This window comes from Tachypleus tridentatus, chromosome 11 (assembly GCF_004210375.1).
Source record: "Tachypleus tridentatus isolate NWPU-2018 chromosome 11, ASM421037v1, whole genome shotgun sequence".
Classification (NCBI taxonomy): Eukaryota; Metazoa; Arthropoda; class Merostomata; order Xiphosura; family Limulidae; genus Tachypleus; species Tachypleus tridentatus.
This window is the reverse complement of record NC_134835.1, coordinates 69,463,513-69,490,938: the sequence shown is the minus strand read 5'-3', so window position 1 is coordinate 69,490,938 and position 27,426 is coordinate 69,463,513. Positions and strand designations below refer to the sequence as shown.

At 33.1% G+C, this 27,426-nt stretch overlaps 1 protein-coding gene across 10 annotated transcripts in view; it reads right to left on the bottom strand.

Moving 5' to 3' along the window:
- LOC143232400 (disks large homolog 1-like) overlaps window positions 1-27,426 on the bottom strand; it is a 258,171-nt gene that overhangs the window by 206,808 nt on the left and 23,937 nt on the right. For 9 of the 10 annotated variants that reach the window (XM_076467804.1, XM_076467807.1, XM_076467795.1 and 6 more), the window contains exon 3: window positions 3,856-3,983. In XM_076467804.1, the coding sequence (XP_076323919.1) occupies window positions 3,856-3,963 (108 nt within the window). In that variant the 5' untranslated portion in view covers window positions 3,964-3,983. Of the gene's footprint in view, window positions 1-3,855; window positions 3,984-20,619; window positions 20,639-27,426 lie in introns of those variants that run through there. The other variant, XM_076467806.1, reaches the window with a different exon arrangement.

Here is a 27,426-nt window from a genome sequence, read left to right as displayed (position 1 = left end):
TAATTGCATACCCTGTTTTTTATAAGGTATTAATGAACCGACTCAACTGATCAAGTACTTGTCTTTAACTTCAAAGTGCAAAGTCCGCAAAAAACAGAAATGTGCCAACTTCAGTAATTTTTAATCACATTTTTTTAAAAAGTCCTAAATCAAAGCAGCCCATGTACAACTTCAGACAGTTTCTATTTATCATACAAACACTTGTACAAGTACCCTGGGGGATTATTAAAATTTGGTTTCACTTACAGAATTGTTTATAATGAAGAAAAACCGCAGTGCGTTATTTGTTCGTAAATGTTAACTAATGACACACTAGGAAACCAAATACCCTCAGCATATGGTTAAAACTATCAGTCTTTCAAACAACAAGTTAAACAACTGAAAGAGCTGAGCAGCTTCTTTAAAAAAAAAAAAAAAAGTCACCGTTTCACTGAAAATCTTGGAATATTTTGCTTCAGAAAATTGGGAAAAGTATAAAGCCACACCTTATAAAGACAGTAATTATTCTTACCGACATAAAAGTGTGTAAGATTATGCGTGGAGAGAGATATGGTGAGACCCTCAAGTCTATCGCGTGACATTGTCGCAAGATGTAACTTCTGACGACACTAAAATACAATTAACAGAACAGTCCGTAATTCGTCTTTATAATTTGATGAAACTACAGATATTGCCAATTTGGCTTAGTGTCTGTCACTTGAACAATAATTTTACGAAATGAGGTGAGATAAGAGTTTGTTTTACTACAGCAGCCATTTCCTCTTTTATTGAATAATTTTTCACCACAAACAACCTTTCTGGGATTAATCGCTTTGGATATGCACTGATGGGGCATCTACATATTTATGAAAAATAAGAAAGGGTTCAGAAGCAAAGTAAGTGCTCTTGTTCCAAGTGTAGCACTTACATATTACATCGCACACAGGGAAGTGCTAGCTTCAGAGAAATTACAGCCCAAAGCAAACGAAGTGCCACAAAATACTGTGAGTGTTGTGAATTTTGTGAAATCAAGAGCTTTGGACAGCATGCTGTCTTCCTTTCTTTGCGGAGAAATGGAAACCACGTAAGACAAGTTCCTCCTGCATACAGAGGCACGCTGATTGTATCGCAGGAAGACATTACGCTGCATTGCTAAAAGGCGAACTTTTATTTAGTTGCAAAATATTGCAACTCCAGCATTACAGTGCTGACTTAGGTTCGTTGATTTTTTTTGCGAAATAAAAATTAAACATGTAGCACGATACTGGAAGCCACTTTTTTTTCCATAAAATGCACCCCTAGTGTAGGGATGCAACCTTAGAAAAGAAAAAAGAAAAATGTTTGTCATTTCGCTAAATTCCTTGTGCAGCGGAAAAATCAGTTTGAGAATGGAAGCTGCGAAATGTTTCCTTGATCAGAAAATCCTTCCAAAAAAATTAGTTCAATGGTAATCTTATTCGTGGAGTTGTTTTTATTCATTTCAAAAAAAAAAAAAAAATACAGGATAAATTTACAGAATCAACAGGAAAACACTATTGTATCTGGTTGTATCCACATAGTAGAAGCATAGAATGCCTGCCAATGGAAACTTAAGGAAATCTTTGAATTTGGTGATAGAACTATTCAGGCAGAATTCAAGTCAAACCCTCTTGGGAACTACTAGATGCTAGTTTGCAAAGAATACTTTAACCTGTCAAGAAAAGCTATGGACATCTCTACCTTTCACGTCAACATATCTTTGTTACTAAGTTTTTTCTACAGGTAGAAGAACTACGAGTTGATGTGTAAACAATTCAGCCAAGAACGGACCTCATCCAAGCTTAAGCCCATCCTTCAACCTAAAAACTGTCGAGTAAACTGAAACTATATGTCTTATGTTATGTACAGTTTTATGTCTTGTTTCATTTTTACACGGATGGCGGTATATTCCTTACATTCCAAACACTGTTCAAGAGGTTAAATCTTGTTGAAAATTTGTTTGTTTTGAATTTCAAAAGCTACTCGAGGGCTATCTGCGCTAGCCGTCCCTAATTTAGCAGTGTAAGACGAGAGGGAAGGCAGCTAGTCATCACCACCCACCACCAACTCTTGGGCTACTCTTTTACCAACGAATAGTGGGACTGACCGTCACCTTATAACGCCTCCACGGTTGAAAGGGGGAGCATGTTTGGTGCGACGGGCATTCAAACCCGCGATCATCGGATTACCAGTCGAACGCCTTAACACACTTGACCATGTCGGGCCTTAAAAGTTCAGTAGTTTAGTCGACATTTATCGTCATTACTCCTTTCACCATGCTAAAAATTTGTCTACTGTGCGCTTTTAGCCTTCTATAACGGAACTTTCAACTGACAACTGTACTCTGAACCAGTGTTTCCCAAAGTGTTCAGTAAAGATAAAAAAATAAGACACCACCATGTTTTCGTTTTTTTTCACAAAATGGTACCCTAAGTACAGTACACCTGAAAGTCATAAAACAGTGCATGTTGCTTTTCTTATTAAAAGTTATGGTCGAAATTTCAAATATTATACATATTATTCGTTAATGTCAAATTCATTTTTAACAAGAGTTAAAATTACCTACAACTTCAATTTATTCCAACAAAACGAAATTAAAATTTAGAAGTTAATGAGCACGTTTATTATAAAAACATGCCAAGTCTATCTATATATAATAATTCGTTTGTTCAAATTTACACAAAGCTATTCGAGGGTTAACTGCTATAACCGTTCCTAATTTTGAAATGAAAGACTAAACAAAAAGAAAAGCTAGTCATTAACCCTCACCGTCAATTCTCGAGCTTTTTTTTCCCAACGAATAGTATAATTCACTGTCAAGTTATGCCATCACGAGGGCTCAAAGGGCAAGTATATTCGGTTTCAAGTGCCTAACAATATATCTTTAAAAAAATTCTTTAACCATCCTATAGATCAAAATTATTTCCGACTAATTATAATTTGTTGTTTTAGTTTAATTGCAATAACAGTAGGTTTAAATTAATTATAAATATATCTTAATTAAAACAGCAGAGTATTATTATACCGTAGAGGAAACTTAATTATACGTTTTTATCACTTTGGTTTGTTGCATGAATCTTCACTTCTCTCATATCCTAATTTTATCATTAATAAGTATCTTTTACGAAAAGGGTAATAAAAAGATAACTCATAATTTAACTTAGAGTCAGTACAACAAACCATCTTTGGCATAATGCGTCAAGTACTCAACAAGAGGGAATCCTCAACAGAGATTACAACAATTATCTTTGGCACGATGCGTCAAGTATTAAACACGAGAGAATTCTCAACAGAGTAAGTACAAATAATTATCTTTGACATCAAGTATTAAAAAAGAGGGAATCCTCACTAGCTGCAGCAATTTAAATTCTTTTAGGCTATTTTATTTTTTGTTCGTTTAAGCAGCTATATTTATGTATGCCAGCAATAACAAGTGGGGGGGGGCGTATACCCGATTCTATTTTATTACTCATCAGGATCTCTACCAGCCTACCCTCAAATTGAAATTATTTTAAGCAGGATTAGAATAAATTAATCTATGAGACTTTAGGCGTGATCAAATACATGAATCTGAAAGGTTTGACCTCCAGAGTCCAAAAGAGATGACGGATCTATGAGCTAAAATTTTTTGTACTCGAAAAACAAAAAACATATCAGAGACATTCCATGAGCAGCGATACCACGGCTAAAAATATACCAAACACATCTTTCGTAAAGCTGACAACAACCTGTTTATAAATATAATCATGTCGAAAACTATGAAATAAAAAAATATGAATGAAAATAATGAGACAATAATTTAAATAAAATACACATTGTGTTATATTTGTTTATTGTTATAAAATCCTTGTTTCTTACCTCATTATTCAGGCCTGTGATCGGGGGACTGTTTTCCCATTTACAAGCAATCTGTAAAGTTTCCGCCGTTTTCTGCTGTACGCTTTTATTATCATCTAAGAGTGTCATTTCGTAAAATTCTTGAATGTCTGCAGAGAGAAAGAAAAGACTGTTTTAGACAAACCCAATAAAAGTTACAGTGTGCTGTTGAAAGGAATAATAAAGCATCGCTATGTGGTTAACCTTCCGTTTACTGTTCTCAAAGCGACAAAAACGAAAAATAATACCAAATTAATGAACATGCCGTTTTCACTGGACTGAATTCATTGTTCATCCATCTATACAGATAAAAAAATCAATATCTGAAACAAAAACAAATATGATCCACTGCAGATGTGTTTCAGCTGGCTCTGTGCTAGTCATGACGACGAGAATCCGTGCACTTTTATTATATCAAAGCCGCATTTGGCTGTCTGCTGTGTCCACCGAGAACAGTCGAACACTTGATTTTAAGCATTGTAAATCCGAAGACTTATCGGACGACGAGACTAAAGCAAATGAAATGTGTCGTTCGTATTTACAGTTTTTTTTTAATATATATTCTTGAAACTATGAAAACATTTTCCTTGACGAAAGCCTGTAGCTCAGAAACAGAACTAGTTTCTAATAATTAAGATCTTAAAAGTAGCTCTGGTATTAAAATATAAAGTAACGCAGTACAGTGTCAAATTTTTAAACTAAATTCTTACTTTCTGGAAAACACTTTTAAACACCAGAAGAATGAATATATTTACTGAAAAAAATTATTAGTACTCAAACTGCTGTACACCAGTGAACCACTTTCATGACCTAACCAACTTGTTTATTCTTGACACTGCGTAGTTTGTTGCGTTGTTTTTTTTAAGTTTTATTTAATTTTTAAAAACAACTGCACAAGTATACACAGATAAAATAGTTATATATACAACGACTGGCCACTCTATTCAAACATACATCTGTTACGTGTTGGGCTACCTTTAACCTTAAAAACAGGTGATAGGCCTGTCATACAATCCAAAGTTCTGAAAGGTATCCCGAGGAATTTTTTTCCCAACCAGGTATTAATACTGTTAGTAATTCACCATGCAAGATAGGCAAAAGATCGTGATGGGGAATATGTCTTTTTTAAGTTCATCCCACAGATATTCTAATAGATTAATATCCAAGAATTGTTGTTATGGAACATGTCTAAAGCTTATGTCAAGTTCCTCAAACCATGTAAACATAATCTGTACATGGTGTATGGAGGCATACCGTCATGTAGGATAAAGCATCGCTGAGGTAAGAAAGAAGTGGCATTATTTCTGCCTTCTCAAGAGACCAAGAGTAATCCAGGTAAAGCATGACTCATCGAACCACATCACTTTTCGCCAGTCCTCATCAGTCCAATGTCTGATCTTCTTACATCACTTGAGTTTTCTTCTTATTGGTAAATGAGATCAATGGCCTCCTGCTGCCATAGTTAATTTGTCGTAATGTTCTTCGAGAGGTACCTCTAGAGATTGGTGTGGAGTGTTCTGTATTTAATGTCTCTGTCAGTTCGTTGGTCTACTGTTTGATAACACTAACATCCTGTCTGATGGTTTTCCTGTCAGTATGTGTTTGTGGTCACAAGACCTCTTCACAGCCACATACCAGTTACACTTTTTGGACGATGCAATATCTTTGCTTTTTCTCACATCTGTCAGACTGACTGCAGATGTACTTCTCACATTCATCTATGGAGCTACAGAGGTCACCCGACACGTTATGCGATCACTTTAATTTGCATCTGTAGCACAGATAAAGCCTGTCTGAAAAGATGTGTTGTTTCCTCACATAGAGACCAGCCCGTTTATATAAACACACACACACAATCACAATTATCTTAGAATGTCACGCGTAAGTAATTCATTTTCTCCATATTATGCAATCTTTTGAAAGTTCTGAGAACTTCAAAACAATACCGTATTTCTGGCAAAGACATTTCCTTAGGATATCGGGATAAAGTTATGGTCCAGAGGTGACAAGAGAGATACACACTCTTGTAATTCACCTATAATTCAATTATTGTCCAATTGCACAGAAGCAAAACTATCTTTTCAACACACACATTAAAAGATTTTTGACGCAGTAACTGTTATTTCATACCAACAATAGTGTCTCCCGCTAGTACAGCAGAAAGTCGACGGATTTACAACGCTAAAATCAGGGGTTCGATTCCCCTCAGTGGGCTCAGCAGATGGCCCGATGTGGCTTTGTTATAAGAAAACACACACGCACACGCGCGCACACCAACAATAGTAAGTTACTTATCCCTATCTTTTGTTTATAGTTACTTTCGGTAACAGTATTTGTTATTATATATTTATTATCCATAATTTTATAAATATTAGTTCATATTGTTAGTTTAGTTTACGGATTTAAGAACAATATAAATCTAGTATGCTAGCTGAGCTAAATATAACTATCACCACGATGCAGTAGTCCTCACTTGACACATCGGTTAAACAAGTGTAAGTTTTATCACAGTGCAGTCTTGATAAGAACACTTAACGTATACTTTTATTTATTATTATTATTTCTAATCAAAGTTTATACTTGTTATTTTGCTATAATAATCAATTTGTTTTTATTGCTTAATCTGTGGATTTAGGATCATCTGAGCCTCTTAGATTAGTCGGACCTCATAGAGGTTTGCGGCCGAAAATATCATTCGCGAGGGTGTTCAACTATCTATTTTATTCATTGTACATAAGAATGTGTGAGCATTACAGGTAATATAAATTGAATATCATATTTAACTAGCTATGCTCATAATTAGTATTCGTGTTTGTATCTGTGTAGGTAGCATGCTTTGATCAGAAATTAATACTTACACGAATGTAACCTATGTTATTTATGTATACTTGTCTAGAATGCCTTCCGTAACTAAACTACGTTCTGTGGGACAAAAAACACCAATAACTGATTTTAAGTAATTATGGTAAGATGCTAGACCAAACGTGGATCAATTACCATAGTGAGTGTATCATGTTCATAATTGCTGTCATTGTTAATAATCTGTCACCCTTCGCCTCAGAGATATAATCTAGTTTCAAAAATGTTTTAAGTGGAAGTAATATATAAGGAAGCAGCTATCCATATCTGATGCTGTCTGTACATTGGAACTGAAATTAATATTTCAATAGATAATTTTTATTTTCATAATGTATTAACTTACATTTGTATATATCGGATAATGGAAAGTTTGGCCCTTCTTCCTTTCTAAACAGCATCAAATTATCACCAATGTACTGTAGTGCTTATTATTACTAATACTAACAAAACAGCTCACATTATTTCCCGGTCAGAACTAACATTGAACCAAATAACTGTGTTAAATTAACCAACAACAAAATGAAGCAACTGCCTTTTCCACAAGCGTGCAGGCTCAATACGTAAGCTCCCTCTCAAGTGAGTAGCAAATGCGCGCGTATGAAGAAGTAACTGATTCCATAAGCACAAGTTTTATAAATTGTCTTCAAGGAATAATTTAATAAATTCCAGGAGAGAGAATCACTATGTACGTAAAGGTGGATTCATCTATAACCCAGAGCATACGCGTCACTAATGTCAGTATGGAGAGCAACTCGTATCATCCAAAATCCATTAAGGAAGAAGCACCATTACTCATTATGTATGTGGCAAGGAAGACCAGTTGCACCAATGAAATGCAAAACGAAAGAAGATGCATTACACTATATTAAAAATTCAGTGAAAACTGTAAGACAAAGCTTAGCTAACTGAGAGATACTACCGTAAAGTGACTGGAACACACAAGCCAATCAGTAACTAATCCAAGAAGTTCACTTAAGTGGATGTAATGGTGTAATGACTAAAGGCTATGAATTAGAAACCAGTATCAAAGAGTTATTTTTGTCAGATTCGCCAACAATTTCTCTCCTTTTCAATATGATGTGTTTTTATGTGATGACAGTAAAAGTAAACAGTACATCCTTAACGTGTACACTATTCCATTAAAGGCTGACCCTCTTCTTATCGTTACTTTGCCCTATAATTACACTGAAGAGGAGGATGACATTCATCACAGGAATATCCTAAAAAACAGGTCTACTCTGTGTTGAAATACTTTTATCCTGTTGATGACGGTGGTATTTTGAGATTACAATGCCCATACTTCTACAGTACAGACTACATGACAAAGCCTCCAGTCATCTACTCTTAAGTTTCTGGCGTCATAATCGATCTGGGGCCTTAAAGGATATCAAGACTAGACACTGACATTCCTGTTCCGATATTAAAAAGCAAGTGGAGGTGAATTTTAATGAGAAATGGTGTAATATTTCACTTAAAATTTATATATACTGAATAACGTATGAATAAATAGAGATGTATAGAACATTTCAAAAGAACCAAAACCTTAAATAATAAGTTTTATAACGTATTAGAAAAGAGGTAACATACTATCGTACTGTTTTTTTTAATTGTGATAAAATGGTATTGCACAAACAGTCGCACTGAAACACACCTTGCAATTCACACAAATTTCCGTTTTTACATCAGATATAGACAATGTGCACGATTTTAAAAAATCACAGACGCTATAACTACTATTTATCTACATAACAACACAAGCAGTGTTCCAGAATAAAAACTGCCTTTAACTACCTCATGTCTTACGGTAAGGTTGTGGTGACTCGATTTTAGCAGTTCTCATGGTTAGTAGTCTAGGGTAAATGATAATAAATAATAAATTGACACTTCTAAATGAAATACTTTTATAATTTATTTGTGTGACGTTTCGAGTAGACATCCTCCATCAGACAGTACAGACCACATTACAATGGAATCGAACGTCGTACAAAATAAACATGAGAAAGTTTTCATTTAGACTTACATTTATTCTTTATTATATTTTATCCACGTTTCTCTTTTTACGTATTCCAGAATAACACTCTTTCAAGACAGGTTGATTGTACAGGATACTAACCAAAGTCTAATTATTAATTAATTCCTTTTTATACTAGTGGATAATCGGCGGCTGTTTTCAGTGAAGTTTTAAGAAGAACGACATTTAGTGGTAATGACTGGGTTTCGAGGCTGGGTTCTCTTAATAGGAAGGTTGGTGTGTTATCCATTAATTTTGGGTCACCATCATTTAAATCAACAATATGAATGGTATAGATAAGAATATCCACGTTTTGTTGACTTTTATGCTTGGTTGACTGGCAGCATTACTGGTTAGGTGCACGTTAAAGGACTGGCAGCATTACTGGTTAGGCGCACGTTGAAGGAATGGTTGGCTGGCTGTATATGCAAGATGCGTTCAAAATGAGGAAATACTGATGACTAAATTTTTTTGTAAACTATTGTATCTACGCAATCAAAATTTCATAAAATGTAGAGTGTGTATCTCTACCACAAGAAATCATGTGGGCCGCTTTATTTTTATGTATAGGTAAACAAAGCAGAAGTTATGTGCACCTAAAATTTTGTAAAATTCTGATTGCATAGTCATAATAGTTTACATACAACTTTAATCATCAATATTCTCTCGTTCTGAACATTCCTTTTTTAAAAGATATGCTGGTTTTGATTAGATATCACTTTTGTTGTGCTTTTGGTAAGAATAATCACAAAAGACATACATCTGATACTCAGATTTAGTTTGTAATAATTAGCATCAAGTGCCTATTAAATGTGGAGAATGGGCCTGAATTAATGTGAAGTAAGAAGACCTGAGAGACCTGCCACACAAAAATTGAAAGTGATTAACTGGGTCAATCACACAGGCAGTTGAAAAACAAGCTTTCATTCTTGTTAATGACACCCTGGGTGTTGTGCAGTTCAGTTTTCTGTTGTTTGTTTGTTTTTTGGCCACAGGAAACATTGGCACATGGCAAGAACCCAGACATCCTTATTTATTTTACCGTACTTCATGTGTGTGTGTGTCAAATGTCTATGGCAGCTTGTACAGTACACTTTGTTATGTGTATTTTCAAAGTACATGTCTCCTACATCAATTAACTACACATAGTATAATAAAAAATGCTTTGGCTAAAAACCTGGACATCCTTAAACCTGTTCCACTAAACTTCTTTTATATCAAGTATCCATGACAGCTTATACATTCACCTTGCTATGTGCATTCTCCAACTATGTGCCTCTTCCATCACTTACACCAAAATGGCAAAACAATGTCTTGAGTAGAGATCTATACATCCTTGTATTCTCACTAAAAACTAATATTACAATTCTTTAATCCCTTCTCATTAAAAATTTGTTGTAATGGGTACTTGTTCCATGTATCTGTAATTTGATGCTTTTTTAGTTTGAATGTAAAAGTTTAGAATGTCCTAGAAATAAAAAGTCAAAGTTCCCTTGGCTCAACAAATGTTATTTTAGGGTAACAACTCAGATTTCAATGGGATCACTAGAGTCTGAAAGGTTCAAGAAGTTAACCCCTCATCAAAAATGAGGGTCTAAGCACTCCCACAAGACAATTCTAACATAAGACCTTAGATGCATTCTAAAGCACTCTGAGAAGCAAATTTTCAAATATATAATTTGCATTAAACTACATTTCTGATGTAGAAATCAATTTTTAACTGATGTCCAGCATTTCCGCGAATTGTGTGTGTGTGTGTGTGTGTGTGTGTGTGTGTGTGTGTGTGTGTGTGTGTGTGTGTGTGTGTGAGAGAGAGAGAGAGAGAGAGAGATTTGAGAGATACAGATTACATAAAATAAATGGAGAAAGTTCTCCATTTTATGTAATCCAATTATAGTACACTGTTAATTATAATAAGATATTGTACTTATTTGTAATGTGCAATATCTTAATTAAAACCAGCTAGTTAATTTGTTTAACAGTATTAATAATTTGGAACGAAACTAACAATGGAAAAGCACCAGAAACTAAATTATACACAGGAAACTGATAAAAAGTTGATTCATAAAGAAGAATACTGATATAATACAAAAGAGCCATACACGAGGCAAATATCAGAATGACACAGCTGAGAATAATTTTGAACAATTGGTCAAATATACATAAACTTTCATCCCAGTTAAAAATGACTAAAGCTTACTTAGTTACTCACACCATTTCATTAAATTCATGTTATAAATACATGAAATGTTATTCTAAGAATGTTGAAAGAAAAACAGCTCTCCTAACAGCTCTATACTGTTACCTAGAATTATATCTGGGAGAGTTAAAAAAAAAAAATATTTAGTTGGAAAAATAATGTCTACAGTATCTCTAGCCTTGTGTCCTTACAGTTTTATTATACCTATTTACAGATTTTAAAATTCCCAATTTTTAATTTATCTTGTTTAGTAGATTTTTATGTACAATTATGAGCAAAGAATTGTGCAATACAATAGATAACTTTATACATTTTATGATAATGAACATAGCTAGTAGCTAGCTGTTACAGTTAATGATGATTTACTATAGTTATTGACTACATTAGTACAAGATATAAAATGTTAAGCTGGAAATAAAGATTACCATGGAGATTTGTTTGAAAACAGTGAACACTTATGGTTTCTGTATAACTAAATTTTCTATACATACATACATACATACATACATACATATATATATATAATGTTATAAAGGGCAATTACTTGCCTAGACTAAGACACAACCCTCACTAAATGTGTATACAATTTTACCAGTAGAAAATTAGCCTTTTCATACAAGTCAAAAACATTACCTTAAATAAACCTACGTCCTTTAAAGTAATTACTCTATGAATGTGTGTAATAAAATGTAATATTATGTGTACTGAATTTTTTTGTTTACTCCTACACTTCATACATAATATAGAGGGTGGCTCCCTAACCACATCAATTGTATAATGTACAAAGCATCAAGTATCTACATGATAGAGATATCTAATATTCATCTACTATTAACTGGTGATTATTGTTTTACCTCATACTTAAGCTCTGGAAGGAATGTCAGATGTTTGTAAAAAGCCAACCTCAAGGGGTAATGACAATGTTTACATTAGTTATGATGTCTCTTTAGCTTACAAAAATACAGAAGAAATAGAATTTTCAATGCTCCTACAACCTTTGCAGTATATTATTTAGTATTCTACACAATGTTTGGATTTAATATACCAAGCCTTTTTTACTGTAAGCTAGCAAGAGAATAATAAATACAAGAATTATTGTAAACAGGCTGTTTTGAGCAGATTTCTTTTAAGTCTAGCATACATGCTTTTTTGTGCATTTTTATATGTGTACAATGTCAGCAGTCAATAGCAAATGTTTTAAAAAGTGTTGTTTGAATTGAATCTTTAGTGTTTGAGGTGCTTTTTTTGCTCAAACATCCTATTGTGGTTTTGTACAATTCCTTGTAATCCCCATAATGAACCATAATCATGATAAAGACACTTACCACATAATAAAAAAATATCACTACTTATGCTACTATTAACTGAAACTGATGAGCAGTTCTGTGATCTTTAAAGATCATTTTTCCTAAAATAACAGTGATATTACTATCCACTCAAATAAGCCCAAAAGTAACATTAAATACTGAATGTTTGACACAAATCAATACAAAACAACTCTGAGATTCAAATAAGTATGTAATAATAATAATAATACTGAACAATTAAAAATGAAGAGTTCAGTAATATTAATATATTATTAACTATCAGAAGATAGTATTACAACATTATGCAATAATAACACTTAGGGAAAGTTAAGTAAAATTTTCACCTGGTGTAATGTATTTAATTTTCAGTGTGCAGATAAAAGCAAAAACCAATATTATTCACTGCATTCAAGTTTGATCATTTCTTTTATCAGAAGAGCCACAGAAAGTTCTGAAATGAGTTTTAAATATGTTTCAGCATAATATTTATTAGACAGTGGACTATCTCTGCTGTGACAACTGTAGGGTTCAATACTTAAGTTTAGCTTCATAAGTACTCAAGCATGCTTAAACTGTTAAAATATCACGACACTATTAAATGCATATGTAATACTGTGAGCATATATGCCACAGTAAGATATATGTATCTTGGCAACTGCAAAAGCATTCTTTGAGTAACACTTTCACACAAACCAAAAATAACGTATCATCTAACCCAGTGTTTCTCAAAGTATGTTCCGAGGACCCCAGGAGTCCTCGAAACCTCTTCAGAAACTCCATTTGGTTGAAAATGTACAAAAATGTTTCATTGAAAGAATTATATTATGCAAATAGTTTGACCTCGTGGAGCTTCTCAAAAGGAAGGTTGTGTCTTCAAGTTCTAAGATTTCGTTCTCATGTTTTTGCATAGATAAGCAATATTATTTTGGATCAACCTTTCACTGAATTTATTTGGAATTTAAATGAACTTTAATTTGTATGGTCGATAAATTTCGACTTTTCTCTATTCTAGAAATAAAAACATAAAATTTATACTTAAGCTTAAGTGCAGAGAGGAATCAGACAGCAAACAATTGTTCAATCGTCTGAGCAGTAAGTACACTTTGTCTTATTTTGCAATTTTTTTTAATTTGAACACTTTACTAACATTTATCTAAAACTTTTATTTTATAATTGAATTATATTTTATTCTAAAATAAAATGTATTTATAAAATATTTTTCCTATATTTAAGGATGGTATCATTGGCTTAAAAAGAGAGATTAGAAGACTCTTTCTGAACCCACAGCTGCACCTATCTACATCCAAAGATACTGGAAAAGATGAAACTGATATATCAGAGAGTTCTCCGACTCTAGAATGGAAGTATCTACTCCAAAGAAACTGGGTGAAACTGTAAAAAAGAAACAAAAGTATGACAAAAATTATCCTTCCCTCAGCTTTAGAGATGTTAATAATTTAACTTAGTGTCTTATGCAACAAAACATTTTCAAATAGTATTATGGTACCAGTTAAGTTGCAGCATCCTTCTGAGAACAATCATTCAAGAGTTTAAAGAAAAAGGAACTGAATATTTTAAACATAGACTTGATCAGCTCTTTAAAAGTCAAAATTTAATTGTTACAGCTTCTAAAACTAGAAATGAAAGAGCCACTGAAGCATATAGACAGTAATTTGTTGTATTGCATTGGCTGGAGAAGTGCACACAATAGCTGAGAGACTAATAAAAGCCTTGTACATTTGACATTGTTGTGAATGCTTTCACTGACTTTTCATCCAGCATGCATTCAACAGTGTCACTTTACAACAATACAGTAACTCGTCAAATTAAAGATTTAGCTACAAACATGAAAACTGAGTTAATATCTCCTCTGCAGGTTTGTACTTTTGCCTTACAAATGGACAAATCTACAGACGTGGCTGGACTTGTTGTGTTGCTTGTATTTATCCAGTATCAGCACCAACTGACCATCGAAGATCTTTTATGTAAATTCTTGCCAACAAACACAACTAGTGCTGAAATATTCTATGTGTTTAAAAGCTTTTTGAATCTTATGGTTTATCCTGGAACAACTGTGTTGACATTTGCACTGATGGTGCAAAAGCAATGGTGGGTAAAACTGTTGGCACCTTAGCACAAACAAGGCAGTGGCACCAAACTGTACTAGTAGTCATTTTATTCTTCACTGCCACGCACTCGCAGCAAATAATATGCCAGTTTTACTAAAGAATGTCATTGATGAAGCAGTAAAATTTATTAATTTTATTAAATCTTAACCCTTTGGGAACCACTGATCTAACTTGACAACCATATTTTCCTGAATGTGCACTCAAAAACTATTTATATGGCAAGTACAAAGTTTTGGTTGGCTAATACTATGACAATCAACAAAAATATACCATTAGCTACAAAAAGTCACACACATGTATCATCTTGTACCTTTTTTCCAAATCAAGTTCAGTTTGTTTAAAATCAAGTTATATATTTTTACAATTTCATTTGATACTTCACATTTCACAATGAATGCTCTCATGTTCCATGAAGTTTATTATTTACATCAGTTGTTTAGATAAATTATAGATAAATTTGTACATTTTTTTCAACAGAAATGAAGTTTGTAAAATAAATTAATGAATAAAATGAATTATAGACATGTCTATTTAATTTTTAACAAACAAAGGTCTTGTATAAAAATGGCATGTGATCTATTCAATCATGTAACAGCCTGAAGCTAACACTTTAACTTATGTTTATTTTGCTGTACAAAGCTATACACATAAAGACACTAGTCATAAGATAAAATTAAAAGGTCGTACCAAGGTTAGTGGGAACACTGTGCTAGCATAGGGTGCAGATCGATAGGTGTTGCAAGTTTGCACCTTTAAAAACAAGAATAGATTACATTTTTTGAGGAGACACACAGAATGAATATATGGCATATGGTGTCATCACGATCAATACAGACCCAGATGAAATATTAATTAAGCATGTTACATATTATAATTAATCCCGGATGAGTTTGAGTTATTATGTTTGTTTTTTAATTTTGTGCAAAGGTATAAGAGGGCTATCTGTGCTAGCCGTCTCTAATTTAGCAGTGTAAAACTGGAGGGAAAGCAACGACTCATCAACACCCACTGCCAACTCTTGGGCTACTCTTTTGCCAATGAATAGTAGGATTGACTGTGATATTATAAGGCCCCTATGGTTGAAAGGATGAACATGTTTGGTGTGACAGGAATTTGAACTGTTGACCCTCAGATTACTTGTCGAGCACCTTAACCACCTGGCCATGCCAGGCCCCAATTTATAATGTTACGTATTACAATTTCAAATAGATGGAAACCTGAATTTAGAAGTTAACTTAATCTCAATATGCAAGAAATTTATTATATTTACCAACAAGATTAATATACATAATTTTTCTCTTAACAGAAATATATTTTAATACACAGATAACAACTCAATTTATAATAGTTATTACAAATAATGGTTTATAAACAAGAGTTTTACAAGCTTACAAACAATACTAAAAACTTCTGTCTGGTCTGGAACTGAATCTTTTATCGACGTTCACGGAGGGCAAATTAATTCTATGTTGGTACGTAGGTACATTTCTCTTGAAGAGAAAGCTAGCTAGCTCGATTCTTGTTTAGCCTCACGTGGTTTACAAGCTCGCTTTTGTCCGAGGTATATATTATATGTCCTCATAGTAATACTAACGTCTAAAGTTAATTCTTTAAAATTTATAACGGTTTATAACACTAGAAATCCATAAACATTCCTGGTCAAATTCTGTAGTTTTCCGATAAACAAGCGTTTATCACAATAATAGCTTCCGAGGCTTATTCTGTTATAGTACACTGACTGTAGTGATTAAACAATATTTTACTACTGTCTCCGAGTCTTGCAATAAGTTTGCTTTTATACTCATTAGGTGGAATTCTCGCACGTTCAACAATATTCAACGATAATCTAGCGTTTTTGTTGAACATATATTGTTGATTCTCGAGAATATTCTACAAATTTAAAGAGGGGGGGCTTGTGCAAGACAAATTTAACAATATACATCACATGTATCCAACTGAAACAAATGCAAATATTAAAATAAATGTGTAACAGTAAATTCGTTATACCTACCTCCTGAGATAACACTAAGTGACACAAATTTTGTTCCTGGATAGTATGTTATTTCTTAATTGCTTATGTTGTAAAAGTAAAGAAAGTGGCCATTATTCCCTTCAAACTTTGCATTTGTGATCTGGATAGTGAAATTTAGAAATTAACCTGTTTTCTATGTAAAAACAGACAAATTTGCACATTTTCATTTACATAAGGTCTGAATAAAACAACGTATGAATCAAGATTTACATGTATTTATTCTAAAGTTGTACAAAAATGTTTAGAAGTGAGTAGTTTTTCGAGATTTGCGACTGTAATGTAAATCACTTTCACGTATCAGCCCCCAAATATAGTCTCCCATCATGGTTTCGTTATACGCTCCCAGATCACAATAGCAAAGTTTAAAGAGAAAAATAGGTATTTTTCATTTACTTTAGGCATAAGCAATTGGGAAAAACAATTTCTGGCCAGGAACAATAAAAAGTAAAAATTTTGTTTTATAGTGTAATTAGAAATTGGCATTAGATTGATAACGATATATTAAATGCAATACAATGTCAAAAACTATACAATTTTAAAAATCATGACAATATATAACAATTAATACAAATAACCTTATGATAATAAAATTACACAGCACGTGAATGTACTTAAATAAAAATGTTTTCTTCTTTGCTTAATCAATAACCACATGATTCAAAGGTTCTTCGAAAGCTTCCGAGGTTAAAAGTATATTAACTGTAGCGACCCAACAATATTAAACTGGCTTCGTGCGTGTTGCAATGTCTATCTTTTATACGTATTAGACAAGATTGTCGAAAATTTATCTGGCAACAACACTGGCAATCACTGGTATTTTATTTACACACATCGTACTCTGTTAATACTGAAGCTCGATAGTCTTCTAAACAATTCAGAGAACAGGCGGGACTTTCGCAACTCACATTTATCAATATACGTTATATGCATTTCAAAACACATACTCAACTGAAACAAACATCAATACTTAATTTAATATACAATAGTAAATCCACTACATCTCATATAATCACCTACGGGCTTAAATAAACATTTTCTGTTTCTAAAAGATATCAGAAACCTCAAATGACGCAAATCTGTTTTGGCAAAAATGTTACCAAACTTTTATGAAGATGACTTTGACAAACATTTTACCAACAAGTAACTGGTAAGTTACTTAGGTCACATACAATCTTTCCAACAATTTTGAGTGTGTTGTGTTTTGACTACCTTGGTTTAGTTAACGGATATTTACGCAAAGTTACTCAACAACTGTATGCGCCAGTCGTCCTTAATTTTGAATTAAAAGACCAAACAGCAACACCAATTACAAACTTTTGAGTTATTCATGTCACACTAAATAATACGATTTAGCTGTCACCCTTATAACGCATCCACAGCTCCAAAGGTATGACGCACTATTTATTCTCGCAACGAGAGGCAGATCCGTAGTCCCACATGCTAACCACTCGTTCACGCTCGACCCAATATTATTAAATGCAAACACATGCACCCGTTAATTACGCCGCACATCGGACGCAAGTTTTCAAAACTTTTAAAATACGTCAAGATGCGCCCTACTTTACAAACAGGACTCATCCTTCAAGCAAATGTAGTAGTTTACGTGCTAATTTCTCGCTATTGCCGAATGATACGTTGCATATTCGTGCGCCAATTTCTTTCTACGTATGGTATTTCTAATCTGTTCACTTTTAACAAGAGTTGACTGTTAAGTGCATTTTTTACTGGTTGATTTCAGGTTACTTCGTCATACACTTTGTAACTTCTGTCTAAAAATGCAGTCACACTGCCGTGTTAGTTTAATTCACTATTTTACGATTTAATGCGTCACAATGTTATTTTACTTTAATTTAAAAATGTTTTAAATGTTTGTTGTTAATGATGAAAATTTTTTACTTTTCATAAGTAGTGTCGACGAATAACAAGAAAAACAACTTCCTGCGTAACCTAATGTGCATGGAGTCGGTCCAATGGGCCGACTTTGCATACAAGAAGGAATGATTATAACTTCGAATTTACTATGCATACCTACATAAAACGAAACAAGCTTTCAGCAATTTGTTGTACATCAAGTCTGTTGTACACATAAAATCAGATATATTACAAAAGCATTTATACTCGAGACATTTTTGTAAATTGATGGCGCCAGTGTGACTCAGATTGATAAGTCGGAGTGAAAGGTGATTTAATGATTTAGTTTTACACTGCACAGTTTGCACACTGCATTAGAATAACCTCTGAAACCTGCTAAATGGATATCTGCGCCTTTTTCAGTATCCCTGTAAATTGTATCTCTACCAAGACCTATCGCTACATAAGCAATGGAGAGTAAAATTAATAGTCAATGACCGAAAGCAAATACGTAATACCATGTTGAATGTTAAACTGCACTAACTAAAATCCGTGAAAAATTGAGATAACATGAATAAATACCAGATTTTTTTGATTTATTTTTTTTTTATTCTTGTCAGTTTTCATTACTCTTCGCATATTGTGCGTTCTTGGAAAAGTGCCAAAAAAAGCTGCGTTACAAACAGTACGTTGATATTTTGTTATGGCTCTCATGGAAGACATTTAGATTATAAATCTTTTTTTTTTCCGAAGGATCTGGAATGTAAAACGATCTTACTGCTTAGGCGTACCCAAGTGGTCAAAGTCTAGACAGTGCAGACCCATCTTGAAAGTTGTAAATTACTAAGAAAAATGCTTGTGCTTAACCTAGTGAATAACTAAGTACGGTGATACTAACTATTACATGTCTACAAATAAAGGTTGAGTAATGTTTTGGTTTCAACTTCTTTTATGTGTTCTTATTAAATTGGTTTGAAATTGTTCAATATATTTACTAAAAGAAGAATGCTATAAAGACAGAATTAAACTTGAATTCGAAAAAAAAAAAATGCAATTATTAGGGAATAAAAGAAATGCATTCGTTGCTCCAGTACCACAGATTCATTTAATTTCCTGTAAATAGTCTGCTCTAATAAAACTTCTTAAAATAGCCTATCATTCGTAAATTGAGAGGTAACAGTGTTTCACAACAAATGGATAAGTCATCTTATCATAACGATGATTTATCCATTATGTATGAGTGACTACGCGTATTATCATCCATCACTCAGAGTTGATTGGCTCGATTACCATAACGTTCGGTACGATAACTGAAAACTGTCAGACGGTGTGCAGAGCTATTTTGTTTTGGGATTTTTGCCCCTTAAATAGATACATTTCCACTTTTATGTAGAATTTTCGCTTGCGTCACCCAAAATTGACAAGCTCGATTACAGTCTTTGGATAATTTCCAGTTACCATATTAAAAAAACAAAGTGCACATTGCTCTTTTATTTTAGAATTCTTGCTCTAGAAGGGGATAAAAGAGCCCCTGAAACAGGACACATTTCCATTTTTTTATATATTTGAAGTCCAAGACAAGTAAATAATTAGTTAAGTTAGTCAACTATTGACTTTCAGAAGACAAAGTTGGCAATTATTATCTAATAAAATCATCAGGGATTTAATTATAAAAGGAACATTATTCTTTATCCAGCTATTTGACGCAGAAAAGTGCTCTTATCAAATGAACTCAAGGATTAATACCTTATAATTACTGCTAATGATACTTTCTTAATTTGTAAATATATCAGGTAAAACACTACTTTGAAAATGATATTTTTAAACAAATAGAGAAGATAACTTTGCTCACAGCCATGAAACTAAAAGTAACTTGACAGTACCGAAAACCAATAATATCCGACACTCCCAAAGTGCATATTAACAATCACGATTTTGTTTTAGATACCATACCATGCATAATTTCTAAAATAGCCATTTTGTGTAAATGACACACAGAACAATCCTAATGAATGCTGGGTTAACAACAATTGCATCTTCTAAAAGTATACAACTATCGCATTTCACCGTGGATTTATACTTACTGAAAATTTACGCATAACAGTAAAATATAACCATAGATGTTTAGCGTTATATAAAAAAATAACGAAATTATGTACTTATTTACACAATAAAAAACGATCAACACTAGAAAGTTATATCCAGCACGTAAACTAAGCTTAAATGGCAATATTTGTATCAACTGGCACGCATATAATTCTACAAGAATAAACGATAGATATACAATATTCCGTAAACAAACACTGTACACAGGGTGTTGTACTCGGCTTGAAGAGAAATAAGTAAAGGTTACGTACTTTAATTTTATTTTAGCTCCCAAAACAAGTTTGTGGATACTTTTAGGCCGTCAACAACAAAGACAATTACAGTATGTTCGTCACGACATTTAACACAGATGGCTTAAACAGCAAGGGTGACAGATGCCAACTGCACGTTCGTAATTTTTCCCACATACGCTTTTAAGTGCACATTTTCGTAAATGCTCAAGGCGTATAAGTAAGTATAAAATGCTGTATAATCTATAATCGTTAGCTCAGATGTCAAAATGTCAAGGATCTTGGGGGCAAACAATATCCGTCCACCCGAACGTCGTGCCTCTCAAGTATGCTATGCGTGAAAAATGACGTATTTCTTGACTCTTAAGACTGAAGTTGTTTCGGAACAAGTTATACATTACATCTCCAGTGCAAATTTATGCGAGGCTCTGCATAAGATCATTAGGTCATATTAGACTGCTGAGAGATTGGTTTGTTTTGAATTTTGCGCAAGGCTACACGAAGGCTATTTGCGTTAGCCGTCCCTAATTTAGTAAAAAAAAAAAAAAAAAAAAAAATAGAAGGCAGCTAGTCGTCCTCACCCACCGCCAACTGTTGGGTTACTCTTTTACCAACGACTAGTGGGATTGACCGTCACATTGTAATACCCCCACGATTGAAAGGGAGAACATGTTTGGTGTGACAAGTATTCGAACCCACGACCCTCAGATTACGAGTCAAAAGCCTTAAACCACCTGGCCATGCCAGGCCCTGCCAAGAGAAGAAAGACCTTTTAAACATTAAAAACATACACGCATAAATATACATATAAATGCCCAATAAGGTTTACGTTTATTTGAACAAAAACACCGTATAAAAGTATAATATTTTAAAATTCTATTGTGCAACGTCGAAATAATCACAACACGGTAAAAGACGGGTGAAAATAAAATTTAAAAAGAATTGCCATATTACAAAATAATATTAAAAATATCAATGGACATATGGTTTCAACGTTAAACGTGCTGCCTATAAGACAAGGTCATGTTATAAAAGCTATTTGTCTTCTTACGTTATGCTTTAACACAGCAGGTACAGATAAAACGATCTAAGGTGACTTGTGTGGCTGTGTTTTAACAAAGAGGTACAGGTAAAAGGCACAAGGTGACTTATGTGGGGTATGGAACAGACACCTTCTGGGAGTTTTGTTTAGTTTGTAAGAAGTGTCAACTCCGAACTCCAAAGAAACCTTGGTCTCCTAAAACTAACAAGATTTATCTGTTAATAATCTTCTATAACACAGCATTAGTCACCCAGTAAGTGGCTTGTATTACAATCATCTCCCAGGGGCAAGGGCAGTAGGACCTATGTTTTTATTTCCATCGTCACAACTTGTACCTACAACAGCTAGCCTGACATTCTGCTGACTAGGATGATGTACGTGAAAGAAGTGACTGTGTAACACTAAAGGTTTCATTAGGTTGTAGGAAATTACATGAATTTAATATTTATATGAAAATTATACTATCTAAATATAAAAACATCCCAAAATTTGTTTACCCATTATATCGTGCGATCAACCATGATAAAATATAATGGTACAAATTTCTCCGTCAACACTTCACCAGACGTACGTTATAAAAATTAATGCAGCCCACCTACGGAAATATGACGTGATACGCTAATATATCCGTCACTCCAATATTGTCCACTTTTATCCCCGTCAGTTACAGGCCATTTTGCACCCTTTTTCACAGGCACCTTTTATTTTGAAACATTCATACAAACAGCCACAGACAAAAATACAAAAATGGGTAGTCATTTTCTTTGAAACAACACATTATCAAATCGTTTTAAGCATATTTCTATTCGTCATGCATGCATTTCTGGGAAGGTTTCTATAAGCTTTAACTTGTCTCACAGAAGAAAGGTTTAAACGATATAACGAGTTGTTTCACATACAAATAAAAGTATACCTGCTAATAGTCTGTCTCCTATGATGGAGTAGACCAGATCGATGATATGCAATAGATCAAATATACACGCCTTATCTCACAAAACAGAGGGATCATATTACCATCTATCAAGAGGCTTTCTTTCTCACACTTTTCTTATAATTCATTAAATTTCGTTTCAAATCTGTGAACAAGTGTTCCCTTCGCTGTGAGCACTACGAAAAAGTATCATAAATCACACTAACATGACAATATGGTGATGGGATTTATATAGTTAAATCCTTTTATCCTTTTAATTCACAATTTAGTAAACTAAATTAATTTATGCATATGAATAATACTGCACTGCGCATGTTATTCGGTATTATGCAATGGGCCAACTACCAGATTTTTTTTCCAAAGGTAAAATTGAAAATCTATGCACTGCGTCATATATATATATTATTCGGTATTATACAATGGGCCAACCCAACTACTTGATGACACATCGCAGCTTTTTTTTTCACCAAAGGTAAAATTAAAAACTCATTATGACGTAACAGGCCTAATGTACTTTTTGATTCTCAAAATATAAGCAGTACTATTATAAAAGGCTTCAGTGTATTTCTTTTCTTCAGTTTACTGACAATTCTTGACAAGAAAAAAACTGTTGGCTATAGCCGAGGGCCCAGCACTGAGGGAGTGCATTAGGTCTCTAACTCATTTATCCACTGCACGAGTTGTCGTGTCTTGGAACTTCTTAATCTTTAAATGCTGCCATGACAACTGCAGAAACGTCTATAAAAATTGCTGGGAGATAGTTACGTTTCGCATAATGAAAAGCTGGTGCAAACAGTATTGGGAAAAGAGCGTCACACCCCAATACACAGTTAAAAATATAATTGCTACTTTGCAAGTACATTTAAATACCTCAAATATATCTAATCAAAAAATTAATGTCCCACAAGTTTTCAGACAATGATCTACATGAACAAGGCTCAAAGGAAATAAATGTACACGTTTTGTAGAACATAAACGTGTTAATAATGTACAAGTTTTCTCCTAATGTAGTTCTTCCAACAAAAAGTTAGGTCAACATCTAATGGTAGTGAATTTTCCAAATCAGCTTCAACAGATAATAAGAACAAAACCGTGCTCAACACACATTACACACTAATTCTCCTAAGTCGCCTTCACATTAAAACTATAATTCCTTTGCTATCACATTATTATGTTGCTCTTGTTGCGTTTAGTTTTATGTTCGATTTTAAATTCTTACCTACACTTTTAACTTAACGTTGCCTAAGTCTAACATGTATGAGTGATGTATTTATCAAAATAATAAATTCATGTTTACATTGGCAGCAAATATTGAAGCAGATACGAAACCTTAATAATATTTCAATATTATGCACGGCACAAGGACAGCTCCCGATGAGACATTTCTAGGTCGTGAACTCAAACAACGTGCTTGGTACCAAGGTCCTAAAACATGCTTATGTTGAAATTCTTCGTGTAAACCCGATAGAGATTGTTGAATGGTCACGTTTTAGTCTCTTATACTGTGGTCCAGTTTATCAGTTTGTGTTATTCCCTAAAGCAGTAATGTAAGTTACAAGCAGTATCTATAATTATTTCATTCTTTATGAATTTAACAACGGCGCGTTCACATAGCAAATTACGTAAAAAATTTTTAATGGTATCTAGACTCAGTATTTGGTTTCAAAGTTGCATTCAAAGTGTGCTTAGCACAACTAAAATAAATTAGTAATAATTTACTCATACAATACCAAATATACTCCCACATTTTATGAACAGATAAAATTACTCCTTTTGCCAATAAAAATCGACAATGTTCAAAGCTTTAGCTATTCTTCAGAATCAAAATGTTTAAAACTGTTTTTAAGAAGCATTTTTCTACTTCAAGGCATCTAAAGCCAGAATTTTTTATACCATAGAGGTAAACAGTTATTTAACTTATACTATTTCCTTTATATTTCACCATTCTCAGTTTCACATTTTAATGAATAAAGTATATTTATAACGGAATTAATTGTCCAGCTCTATGCAAAGAAAACAACATTTGAGTTATTAGAGAGACAAATTTTCCTCTTATGTGGATTTCAGAAGAATCTGTACAATTATTGTTTATGTTTTATTATATTTACTTTAAAAAATAAAATAAAGATCAGTAATTCATTTAATTTGCATACATAGATCTACTGTAATCCTGTGAAAGAGCTAAAATAAGTAGCACATCACTTACATATGTCTAGCAATTTGATATTCATAAATAATCTCATGTTTAAAAATATGCAAATAGTTGTGTTTTAAGTTTAATAAAACCACCATTTGCATGATTATATGAGATTAATAATTTTATTTACCAAATAACTTACTTAATATGAAAATAAGTATTTTTAATTCTTCATCATAATACAAACATACATATACTTATTTCAGAAAAATCATTAAATAACACATTAACCATAAACTAAAAATAATAATTCCATTCCAAACTAGTCATCAGTATTAATATTCTTAACCAAAATGTTTGTTATGTGCAAAGCTACACAATGACCATTTTGTGATGTGCCCACCACAAGTATCAGAACCCAAATTTTTTCAATAAATAAAAAGTACTCAAGAATTTTAGGGCCTTCAGTTGTAATACACTTATTCACACTGCTGTATTACTTCATCAATAGAGGACACACAAAATGTCTAAAGGAAGTTGGAACATCATGATGTCAATGACTAAATGCAAAATTAAACATAAGAAAAAAAGAACAAGTGTGAAACAACTATTATCTCAAAATTTAAGACAAATAATTAAGACTAACCCCAACCCACAAAACATTTGCAGTGACTTCCATGTCCTTCACTTTGATTTTCCTTATTTCATCATTCTTACGCACCCCGTTTAAGCAAACTTTCTTGCATAGTGTTAAATCAATAAATCTTAGTCTATATAAAACAGCATACAGAGTATGAAAAAGTTATGACAGTTTGAGTTGAAACAAATAAACTCATAGAAACAAAACCCATAATAAAGAAAAAAGTATTTAAAGTGTTTACAGTAGTCTTCTGTTGCAAAGTTGCAATAAATAATGAAGGCAAACTTAGCTAATTATGTAGAAGCATTTGAATGCATGTCCACAAAGTAATAGACATAATTATGAACAAATTGCACATGCTTATTTTATACCAAAATATGTCTAGAAAGACCATAGAAATTGAGTTTAATGTAATGTTCATTTTTTACAAAATTATAAGTGGATTAAGTGTTGTTTGTGTGAAATACTTTGCAAATCAAAACAACTAAAGTTAAAATTAAAACCAGTTTTCATGTATAATGTCATCATTACATAACGACGACACTGTGCCATCATGTACAATACTCATTGAACTGAAAAGTTTCCCTAGGCAAAAAAAACACGTAAGGCATTTATGAATTGAAAAGCCTATATGCAATCTGGACTTCTTAAACAAAGGCTCTTCTACCAATTTTACATTAACAGCATTTGACCCAGAAATTTGTAAGAAGTTTCAGACAAACAAATGCAAGAGTATTATTTCATTAGATTTATCCAGCAAAAGTTTACATTTTTTAAATAAAATTAATTTTAAGCAGGTACTTACCTCTTAAGATCACGAAATTATTTCCTTGTTGAGCATGAACTCATGATAAAAAAAAAACAACATAACTTAAGATCCCTTTTACCCTTTCTGCTTTGAAGAGCATAAATTATAACTGTCCACCCTACTACCCTCCATGCAAGTTACTACCCAAATGTGAGGGAGCCTCAGATAAGCTTACCTTTCAAAGCATAACTTAGAACATGGTATTCACATCATGCAGTCATTATAAAAACCAGTAACAGGGGAGAAGATATTTCAAAGATACTGTTTTCTTTTTAAATTCATTTTAATTCTTAAATAAAAAGTTCAAATAAGAAAGGTTTACTACTGAAATACTGAAAGCTAGAATAGCCATACTGGAAATGAAATGGAGTACTAACAAAAATGAAAAGAAACAAAATTATAAAACGAAGTTTCAGAGCAAGCAGATTATAATTCACTACAATAAACAGTATATTCCAGAACCAGAAAAAAATATGCAAAGAACTGAATGCAAGAGAGAATGAATGGAGTGGACCAGCTATATAAAGAATAGACCTAAAGGGCACAGGGAAAAAAAGTGCATTATTGCCAGCAAGATTTTTCTCTGCTGATGACACCTTTAATTCAGATAAACAAGTCAGTTTCAAGATAGGTAAATACTGTATCACAACCGTGGAGCCAACAATAAAACACAGATGGTGGCATATACAATTATGTACTACTCCTACAGTGGACAGTATGGGGAGGGGGGGGTTCAATAAATCACATATTAGTGGGTACCCATGGAATACTAAAGAAAGACTAAACAAGTCCAAAGGATGGGTTCAAAAGCATAAAGACAATGCTATGAGAAAATCAAAAATAAGTACATAAATAAAAATACAGATGAACTCCATCCAGGTTGGAGCAAAGACATCTAGTGATAACAAGGGTTAAGTTTCTAATAACTCTCCATGTTAAGCAAAGACCTGTATGTGGAAAGAAGAAAGGTACCTACTAAGGTAAACTGATAAACATGGAAGAGAATAAAAACTACACACATGAAAAGCCTAGCTCAACAAGGATGGAAATGTTAAAAAAGGAAGAGGGGTTTCGTTCAAGAGAAGACAGACCAGGGAATCAGGACTGGGTGGGGCAGTAGTGAACAACCAAAAGTATCTTTAACTGTGTGTTCCAAGACACAGAAAGAACACTAGTGTAAAGAAGGAGAAAAGGAGATCCATAGGGTAGAAGATAAGCTCAATCACGACTGATGGATGAGGAACAGGAGACTAAAATGGCACAAATTGGT